This window comes from Lotus japonicus, chromosome 4 (assembly GCF_012489685.1).
Source record: "Lotus japonicus ecotype B-129 chromosome 4, LjGifu_v1.2".
NCBI lineage: Eukaryota > Viridiplantae > Streptophyta > Magnoliopsida > Fabales > Fabaceae > Lotus > Lotus japonicus.
Window position 1 is genome coordinate 54,908,860 of NC_080044.1, and position 11,123 is coordinate 54,919,982.

Here is an 11,123-nt window from a genome sequence, read left to right on the forward strand (position 1 = left end):
GCACCTCTTAAAAAATGAGTTAAGTTTCATTTACACCTTTTAAAAGGTAGAGATGAGGTGTTGAAAATGTAGCAATAGGAAAAAAAAAAAAAGAAAGTAAGAGATGTAATTGATGATATGATTTTTTTTTTGAAATTCGGTTTCATTCAATTAAGAAGAAGTCATGGAATACATCATCATGGAGCCTCTTCAATCCAAACCGTAAAAGTTAAAATCAAAATGAAAAGCAAGCTTAGCTAGAGCGTCAGCCGCTCTATCGCCCGCCCTGCGGACAAAACTATATTCAAAAGAAAGAGATAGATAAAAAATGGAGTGGTGGTTATGAATGAAGCATAACTCCTTAAAATTACTAATATGTTAAACACATCAATTTTCCAATACATATTTTTTACTCTTTATTTCTTAATCAGTTACCAAACCCCTAAAATAGAGATCAATTCAGGAGAGGATTATACATTTTTTTTTTGGAAAGGAGGATTATACATATTGATCAAACACAGTTTTGGTTCTTAGGATTAATTGGAATATATAATACTACACTTCATGTGAGATGATTGAAAAGAGAAACCTAAGCAGTGGAAGCAGAGTTATGGCCAACATCACCACATTTTGGTAAGCATCTCAGAATTAGATTACTTTGACGTGGTTTATAAGTGGAGAAAAATTCTGGATCCTGCTCAAGTGATTCTGTATAGTTCTCCAAAATTGAAACTATCTCATCAAAATGTGGCCTTTTATTTGGATTGCTTGACCAACATCTGTTGATGAGATGACTAAATGCCAGTGGACAGTCAGATGGTAACTGAGGCCTTGCATTCTACACAAAATCCACCATAAAGGAGTTAGCATAAAATATAAATAGACAAAACATATGAAGTATTCCACGATTATGTGCATTTTTGTTATACACAATTAATTTTGGATAAAATTGATTTTGATGAAATTGATGATAGTAAATTCGAGTTGAAGGTTATATATGTTAGGGTACATTTATGCAATAATTGATTTTTGTAAGATAATATTGTAAAATCTCTGAAATTGAATATATTCAATTGCGAAGCTACTCTCTCTATAGCTTCTAGCAAAATTGAGTTTGTGATTGAAATAAATTCTGCAAAAGACACCCAAACATTCGTATCGTCATTCAAAATTGATTTTACTCCATCATAATTGACTCTAAGGTTCGGAAACGGGATACCACATACACTTATACAATGGCTAGGCTTCACTTGTCATGTGGGAAAATAGTAACAGAACCCACCTTCAGTTATTTAGTGTTCTATACATTGACCTAAAGATATTGCAGCATGTGCAAAAACATAGAACGTGAAAGGTTGGATTGGTTCATATATATATGTGTGTGTTCTATGCATGTGAGAGAGAAGGCAGGGGTGGTAGCAATGATTGATTTTGATGAATATGGATAGCAGATACCGAATCATGAAACATGAATATTGCAAAAGCTTAATCATCTTTGATGTCCGACAAAATAGAGAAGCTTTTAAGCTTGGGGTAATATAATATTGTTGATGAGGTGTCATGCTTTGATAAACAAGACTAACACAAACATAGCACATGCTCTTTGGAGTTCATACTATCTAGATAATGAGTGATAGCTGCACCCTATGTCCACATATTGAAATCTTCTGTACTCAATCTTATTCTCTGTATCACCAGTAAAATTTAAGTTTGTAAGTACTCCACTCATGTATTTTTTAATTGATATGAAAAAAATTCATTGGTGGAAAATGCAACTGAGATCCTATTTAGGAACAAAAGATCTTATCACATATCCACACGTTTGAAGATATAGGACACATTAGTCATGAAAATTACCTGCTCACAATAGAGTATGCAATGGAGCCTATCACTTTATGCAGATCTAAGCATATTCATGTAATGTTACAGCTCACATATGTTTATTAGGCAAATAAGCATATTGATCATCTGACAAATCCATGCAATTTCTAGGCTTCAATTCCATTCACAATAAGTATATTACCACAAGATTATTAGTATCACGTTGGATTAGCTTCTATTCCCAGATAATCAATTCTAACGTCCAGAAGCTGCTTCAAAATCAATTGTATGCACTAATTAACTTTTGAGACAATAGCAATACCTTGTGGGTGACTGCATATGCTGCTTGTTCTGGTGTCATGTTGTCAAATGGTGTCAATCCAGTTAAAAGCTCCCATAGAACTATGGCGAAACTATAGACATCTACTTTCTTGGTGTGATGCTTTTCTTTGATCATTTCAGGTGCCATCCAACGGTAAGTCCCTGTGAATCCTTTAACACTGCCACATTGGGATTCTAAGCAAGAGATCCCAAAATCTGCCACTTTCACACACATATCCTCACCCAACAGCAGATTTTCTGATTTGAGGTCCCTGTGAAGTATGCCTTGAGAATGAAGAAATTGCATTCCCCTTGCAATGTCTAAGGCTAATTTCAGAACTAGTTTGTGAGGAACTGAATGTGGTTCTTGCTGATGCAGGTATTTTCCCAATGAGCCCCCAGCCATGTATTCAGTGATTATGCAGAACACAGGAGGTTTTTTGCAAGCTGCAACAAACTACAGGACCAATAAAATGTCAATATCTGAGTAAAAATGTTTTATTTATTTGTTATTTAGCAGTTGCTTCCTTTAATTACATATAAAACATTCTTTCCTCTCAAGAAAAGCAATTCTAGGAAGCAACTGCTACTACACAGGAGGTATTAAGGGCGTGTTTGGATCGGCATTGACACAATTGATTTTCTGATAAATTGATTTTGGTAAAATTGGTTATAGTAGAAGTAAGTTGAGAGTGAAGTGATTTATGTTTGGATATACTTATGAAAAAACGGTTTTTGTAAGGTATTGTTGTAAATACAGTTGTAAAATCTCACAATTGATTATGTTTAAAGCAGAAGCGACTCTCTCTAACTTTCAATGGAAGTGATTTTAGAACTGAAATCAATTCTGTAAAATGACTCTCAAACATCTATATTGTTATCTAAAGTTTTTCCTTCATCAAATCTGAATTGATGCTGAAGTTCCCCAACAGAGAATCAAACATTAAGTGCTTGTCTGCTAGCACTCATGTGATAGGCCACCATGCCAAATCAACTTTAAATAGAATTAATTCACTAAAAGACCTGTTAGGAACAACATCCACATCATGCCTAGAATCATAATACATGAACATGCATGAGAGAGATAGCTTAAATCAAAGATAAATTTCTCCACTTTTGCTCAGTTTCATGCAATTGGGATGGACACATGAGGAATTGTAGTTCGGCAAGTACCTTTGGCAATTTTAACTTTACAAGAACGTGTTCCTGGACCCCTTTTCCAACTAAACTTAATCTATTCCGGAATAACCACAGCAATGCAAATGTAATAAAATCTCCTTTACTCCATAAATTCTTTTTGCTGATAAATTGATTCATCTTTTAATACTACCTAGTTATTATAGCAAGACAATATAGCAGCAGCAATGAACGTCTGAAGTGTAGTGGCAAGGTGACCTTGGCAGGAATAGAAGGCTTAACTCATACACAAATTAAACTCGAGATCTTGCTTAAAGACAATAGAGCGTCCACTTGAAGAAACTATTCATATACAGTGCATGTTTGGATACACAGTAGGCCACAGTGAGATTAAAATCACCGTGAACAATCACAAAAACTAAGAAAAGTTCTTTCTATCCTAATATGTCGATGGTTGTTTTGAAATAAACCTCACTAAAAATATTAAAATCACAGGCTTGGGGGCTAAAGACTGAAACAGTGAAACATGTAAAAAGAAAAAAGAAAATGGTTAAAAGGGTAGAACTAAAAGCAAAAATAGTTAAAAGGATTGTGCTCAAATTGAACATATGACAGAACAGAAGGAAATTAAGTAAACGTTTGGAAATCTTTCCACAATTGATTTCAAAACCAAAATTGATTCTTGGGATATGCTTCTACGAGTTGTTTCTTAGTGCTGTAATGTTCTGAGGAAAAATAAGCTGACACAAACATGGTAGCTTATTCCAGGAAGAAAGAGAGCTTACAGTTATGATATTTGGATGATGCAACCGAAACAGCAAAGCAACCTCTGAAGTAAACTGCTTGTCAAGCAAAACAGCCAACTCCTCATCCTCCTCTGGTTGACTTGCAAGCTTAATCGCCACATCCATGTGCTTGTAGATTCCTCTGTAGACCCTGCTATGTCTTCCAGAAGCAAATTTGGACCCAATAAACAACTGAGACAAATCTGCACTCCAATCCTCTTCTCCTTCTCCCTTTATAGCTGCCCCTGAGGACACCAGATACTTAGACCATGACACTGCTTGTTTGTACTCCCCTAGAGAGAGCCTTCTCCCTGACCTCACATTGTGAGAAATTTCTTTAAACCAGTAATAGTTCTTCTTCATGGTTAAGAGTTTATAGTTCCTATGCTAATCATCAAATTTTCTTGATCCAATGCTGGTTCCCAAAATTAGACTCAAGTTTCAAACAAATGCAGCATTTGAAGGATACCCAGTTGGGAAAGCCTTGATTTGTCATAGCTTAGAATAGGTCCTCAGCTAACTGCATATTGAATATCTCTCATCACCTATGTCACTATGTGCATTTGAAAAAAAGGTATGACTTTGATTTTGAAGTTGAAGATGGGGGAGAGAGAATGGAATGGATTACTTAGTTTGAAGCAGTGAAGTTAATTGTTTGATTGATGGTGTTTGTGGTGAGCAGAGCAAATGCAAAGCAAAGAGCTGGCTATTGCCACCTCTGTGTAAGTTCCCTGACACTGCAATCTACGTTTCTAACGTGCCAAGTTACACTTCTGAGGAGACAACTGGGTCAGGTTGATCATGACCTATGTAATGTTGCCACCGCATCAACCTTTCACTCATTGCCTACATTAATGTTGATTTTGTTTACGAGTAATGATACATTTACACTCTACTTTTTCTTTCCTCTAATTTCCACATATTTTTAATCATATTTCTTTCTGCATTTTCTGTCATCACATATCATATCACTTATTTATCTATTTTCTCTTTCTATTACCTAAGGTGGAGGTGGAAAACATATGTGAATCAAACATTATTCTTTTGTTTATTAATAGAGAAATGCTGCAAATAGGAATTCTTACTTTAATATTCTTTTTTTAATGTTAGAATTTATGTGAGTTTTATTAAATTGGAAGTGTAGTTCATGTTTTTAGGAGATCCACATAAATTTTAATAAGAGTGTTGGAAAGAAGGGGATAAAGTTGTAGTTGAATGTGTAATTATTTGTTATAAAATTCAGATAAAAAGTTGAAATATATAATTATATGTGGTGAGATTCATGTAAAATTCAAGTGATATATATTTAATTTATTTTATGTATGGTAAAAAATTTCGCTAGGAGAACAACTTTTATTAGGTTGCGAATGTTTTTGGCTCGAACAGCATTCTTTTCCATTAGCTAGTGTCGATATTGAATAAAATATTAAACCCTTCACTTATATTTTCTCATATTATATATGCATGTTTGAATAAATTACAGAAAATCAAGACACACAAAATTGAGATAACAAGAACAACTTTCTCAAATTTTGCAACTTTCACCATGATTTTACAATCATATTGATTTTCCACATTGTATTGGAAGATACACTATATCTATTTTTGGAATTTGTAAGAAACAATTTTATTTTGAGTTGTTAATTTTGTAGTAATAATAACTACACAAACTTAATTAAATTCACATCATGGAGGTACCACCTATGGCCTAACAAGAGGATACTAGCTTCTTAATTTATCTTTCATCTTTTTGTGATAATGATAGATAGGGAGCCTAGGGGTAGATTTTGGCAGTGTTGGGTCAAAGTCCCTATTAATGGTAATCAAAGTGAGAGAACAGCTCTTAGTCAGTAATGTTGTCTGAGGTGTCTTCACTTTGTCCATCATCTGGTGTGTCCTTGACAGGGTACTTAATTGGAACCCAAAACGTTGTTTCAGGATCTCGCTATTATTTTTATCTCCTTGTTCGACACGGGACGCTTAATAATTGGTGGCTACCATGTAGGGGCAGTTTCGTCGTCACAGTTGTTTTGGGCCATACCTTCGCTGTATCGGAACAAGCCGTATATAATTATGGTCCTCTTCCGTGTACGGTCTAATCTCTCTGTCACACTCACTCACTCAACCTCCTTTTATTATAAGGATTAAGGAATCAATCTTTTTCCATTTTATTATCATTCTCATTAGTATTAATGTATTATTATTAGATATCATCAGATCTTGAATAAAAAATTATATATAATCCAGATCAATGCCGAACATATATATCTAAAAAAAATATGACATGTTTAAACAATTTTTACGATCCGTATGTATTAGGGTCTGGTGGGAGACAACCAACACTCATCCTAACTCATTTATGGTACAACTCTAATATGTATAGTATGTAAAATACAAAATTGTAAAGCTTGGGTTATGACTTATGACACCACCAAGAACCCCATCCTTCCTACTTGGGATGGGCAGGTAGATAATGAGGAGGGAATTGCCCGGCCCCTACTAAATTTTCAAATGTTACACCAATAGTACACATTGTATTAGAATATGGAGTCCTCCATTGCCTCAACAAAACTAAAAGTGTCCCATGACCAAAAACAAGTTGTAATCACGCATGTTTTTCTCAATTTTGTGTCTCACTCGCTCATAACAAATAAGCTTGGTTTCATCTCTCTCCATTAAATCTCTCAACTCTAAATCTCTCCAAAGAATTATCTTTGTACTAAATATGGTGTAAACTTACTTTTCTAACTTCTATTCTCAATATTGTAATCCTCTTTTTGTGTTATTTACGGGTGTGTAATATGGACTGAACTATAGCTTAGATCTTCATTTTTTTCATTTTATCTAACAAAAGTGAGAGCTCTGATGACCGCAGCTTCACTTCTTCATCTCTACTTCAGCCTTTGAGGTGGTCTCTAATTTTTCTCCTCAGCCTATCTCTTGCCACACTCATGCTCCATTGACGTCATTTCTTCTCGTGTCTTTTCTAGTTGCTTAGGGTTTCAACTCCAAGCTCCACCTTCTTGTTAGCACTATGAATTGAACTCCAAACTTTTCTATCATGGTCCTCATGTGGTCTTGGGTTAAGTATGGCTGCCTCATCAAAACTCATTTCTTTGTGACTTTTCTTTTTGTCAATGATCACATTGTGCTTTGTTGAATCATCAGACAATAAATTGAGAGGAAAGCCCAATTTAGTTGGGGCGAGCTTTTGTTAGGTCATTAATACAATCTGTTTTCAAGACCAAGGGATTGACCAAAATAATATACCAAAAAAAGACCAAGGGGGAAAACTAGCACTTTCTCCATTTCTTAACCCAGTCACCTTCCGACCATTTACAATAAAATACCATTTACCTCATTCTTACCCCCACATAACAAGTCAACTTATTGACCAAAAAAAAAGTCAACTTCAACAAGACGACAAGGAAAACAGCTCTACAGGTTAATCATGCATTTTAGTTCCAGCATTATTCCATTTGGATTCTAAGCTTGGAGTTTTGGTATGCACGTGTTATGTTTGAGAAAATGGTAATTCTTGGACATCTATGATTCATAGGTTTGCTGGAGGTGATTGTTCCATTGAGACACTAGTGTTATTTGAGCAAATGTTGGAAGCTAGAAAAAAAGGTGAATGATGTTATCATTGCTATGGAGATGTTTGTTTAAGATGCCCTTACAAGGAACATTGGGTACGGGGATAAATAGCTATCCGAACAAAGAATGTTGCAAATGAATAATTATGCACTTCAAATTCTCTGAAATTCTGAAATGCTCATTCAAACCAACCACAAGAAGAAAGCACTCTTTAAAAAAATATGGCAAAACAGTAAAAAATAGCATAACAATTGGCAAGTCCAAAATCTAGACCATCTGGTTTCCTTGGACATTTTTGGTTCAGCAATGCCTTTCCTCATGTTTTAGTATGTTTAGATTAACTTCTCTTTCGTTGGAATCAATTATGAAACTCAGAAACAACTTACAAAAGCTTCTTCCCATAGTTGATTCTGCCTTGAATCATTAAAGTAGCACCTAAGAGGTATAAAAAATGATTTCATACAAGAGCGTTAAAACAAACAAAGAAACCATTGTATTGTATGTTAAACACTTAAACCTATCCAAAATTCTCCTTCTCCATCTTTCCACTTGTATATAAGACAAGTAATCCTGCAAGTGTGTGTGTAAAAGTCTGTCTGTACAATATAAAAATTCACGGGCATCAACATTTTCTTGAATGCATTCCTCCACAGCAGTAAGGAAAAGAAGAAAATAAAATAAAGGAGAACTAGTATAGACAGACAAGTGGTATAAGGTTTTAGTGAGTATTTGGACTCTCTTGAGATCAATGCCGATCCATATTGAACTCAACCTGACAAAATTCTGTTCCGTGTGAGCATTGAGATGTGCATTTTATTCAGTTCCAGAGGAAAGCCAAACACACTAGTACCATTTCTAGGGGTAGATAGTGCAGAGGTTATAGCCAGAGATTAATGAGCTAACAGCAAAGGCAATGAAAGCAAGGAAGGCCAATCCAATTGAAGCACTAGCCATCTCAGTGAACTCATCTTTTCCCCAATTTGATTGCCAGTCATCAACCCTGCTGGCTGCAGATGATGCTGCTGATATCAAAAGATATGCTAGAACCTGCCCATCAAGAATTCACCAAAAAAATGTCAACTTTTCAACAAACAAATAAAGACACAAAACACATAAATTGAACAAAAACATGCCATAAATTGAAGCTTCTATTCTATGAAGAGAAATTGATCCGAACATGCTATGAATTGAAGTGAGTCCCTCTGACTTGCCTGATCCATGAAGAAATCGAAGTGAAAGTGCAGGTGGTGATTGATTAGTTGTCTCCCAGCAAATAGTTGATAGCCCAGATCACATGCTTGAAAAGCTGCATATGCAAATGCAATAACATTCACAGACAAACAGTACCTGCCATATCAATGTGCTTTCCCAACATTACAATCCATATAAGGACACAGAATAAAACCCAACAACACTAACAAATGACATCAATTAATTCTATTTCTAGCACAGAAGACCAAAAATTTGATCAAATTACACAATGAAGTTGCATCCAACAAGGTTTCAATGAAAATTGAATTGAAAATCAAAATAGAACTACAACAACTATAAGCTAATATCTGAAAATCCAATTGATTATAGAACAAGGTAAAATTCAATTGATTACCTGTATTCCTTGTAGCGATCAAAAGAGTCACCACTCCAACCTTGAGTCTTATCAGCAGCCATCACCGAGAAAGAAATCAGACACAGCACCACCTCGCTCAACCGGAACCCTAACGCAACCTTCCTCGCCATCACTTCCCTTTTCGACACCGCCACCGCCGCCACAGGTCTCACCCTACCTCCGCCGTCTTCACGGCTTCTAGCGCCGATCGTCTTCGGGCCCTGATTCATCGTAGGCGGCGGAGGCTCCGTCCTCACAGCCCGGTTAACCGCCACCCTCGGCGCCTCATTCTGCGCGGTGTTGGGCAAGGATGGCGCGGCGTTGGAGTATTGAGTGGAAGTGTCGATGATCACGATGGCCCTGGAGTTATTATCTCTGTGGTCAGTTTCCGGGGTGTTCTCCGGCGAGTGGAAGGGGTCGCCGGTGTCGGAGAGCGGAGAGGTGCGGAATCGGAGAGGGGAGTGAGGCGAGTCGAACTGAGTCGAGGACTCGGAGTTCCTCGACGAGGTGCTCTTCATGGTTTTTACAGCAGAGTGGACTGTGTCTACGCGGTGTCGTTGGTGGAATTTAAAGAGGAGAAAAAAAGAGGAATAATGAAGAAGAGTGTTTGGATGGTGAGAAAGTGTGAAGAAAGTGGAAAAAGAAAACTAGGGTGTTTGGTTTTTTTTTTTTCAGGTTTGTGTTATTCTGTGTAGGAACAGTGCCACGTGGGTTAGATTCTTCCAATAAGATTCTCATAACCAATTAGGTCATGCCACGTTGATAGCTTTTGATTCTTGGAGTGGAGAGAGGTGAAAGTGTTGGCTTTGCATGACATGGAAAAAAACATGTACTTCACTTACTCCACTCTATTGAAGTGATTCATTCAGGTTTACTTCCTATAGTTTTTAACCAAAAAAAAATACTTAGTAGGTTCCTAATCATACTTGCACTTCAGGTAACTTAGCAGTCTAAGCTTAACATCAATTTTCTTTTCTAATTATATATTTCTCACTTGTAACTTGCAAGTTGGGTTATACTATAGTACTACACTTAGCTTATAATAAGGCTTGACAAATTTGGTGATGTAATATCAATGTCAATCTTTTTTACTCATATATTTAATTAATCGCTATATAACTTAGTACTGTGTGACATAATCTGATTGAATATCAGTGTAAAACATTAAAACTTCTTTACAATGAAAGTACATATTCATTATCTCAAAAGAATTTTTGACATTATATATATATATATACATTAAAATTAATGAAATAACTTTACTGTGTATTTCTAATCTTGGAGTAGAGGGAAGGGGACGTGGATCTAGACTCTCAAAGTGGGTTAAGCCAACCCAAATCACTTTTTAATGAGTTAGTAAAAGGACAACCCAACTCAACCCACCGTGTGTTGGTGGACTGACTCACCAATTTAACATAAAAATGAAAAAAATTAAAGAATAATATGAAAGAAGATACAATTTTTTTTGATAAGCTGAAAGAAGATACAATACTAGTGATTTCTAAGTTAAAAAATAGTAGTCACAAAAAATTATGCAAATTATAATTTTTGAAAATAAATAAAAATAGTGAGCCAGCCCGACTTAAACCACCTCTTACCCGAATGAGTTGGTGGGTTAGGTAAGTGGAGTTAAAATCAATAAGGATTTTTTGAGCCATATTTTTACCAACTCAATCCACTGATGAGTTAATTTAATTTGGGCCGAGTTGGCTTGTGAATTTAAAGAGTTGGGTAAGCGTCTGGCCTCCCCCACGCATGCTTAGCTTGTGCAGGCGCCTCACGTAGGCTCACAATTAAATGAGTCAACATTTAGGATGGTTCGTGTTCGTCCCGCGAGTCAGTCACTAGCATAATTTAAAATTTTAAAATAAAAAATA

The 11,123-nt window shown here is 35.8% G+C and overlaps 2 protein-coding genes across 2 annotated transcripts; both read right to left on the minus strand.

The window, feature by feature from the left end:
* Positions 1 to 337: 337 nt before the first annotated feature.
* On the minus strand, positions 338 to 4,821 carry LOC130711043 (serine/threonine/tyrosine-protein kinase HT1-like). Its single transcript, XM_057560479.1, has 3 exons — positions 4,044 to 4,821; positions 2,123 to 2,578; positions 338 to 817 (listed from the first exon to the last, which is right to left on the minus strand). Exons 1-3 carry the CDS (start codon positions 4,404 to 4,406, stop codon positions 569 to 571), a joined length of 1,068 nt encoding a protein of 355 aa, XP_057416462.1. The 5' UTR covers positions 4,407 to 4,821; the 3' UTR covers positions 338 to 568.
* Positions 4,822 to 8,083: 3,262 nt separating this feature from the next.
* Positions 8,084 to 9,869, minus strand: LOC130714051 (CASP-like protein 4A2). Its single transcript, XM_057563906.1, has 3 exons — positions 9,247 to 9,869; positions 8,852 to 8,987; positions 8,084 to 8,687 (listed from the first exon to the last, which is right to left on the minus strand). The coding sequence occupies exons 1-3, from the start codon at positions 9,762 to 9,764 to the stop codon at positions 8,496 to 8,498; spliced, it is 846 nt and encodes a 281-aa protein (XP_057419889.1). The 5' UTR covers positions 9,765 to 9,869; the 3' UTR covers positions 8,084 to 8,495.
* Positions 9,870 to 11,123: the final 1,254 nt, after the last annotated feature.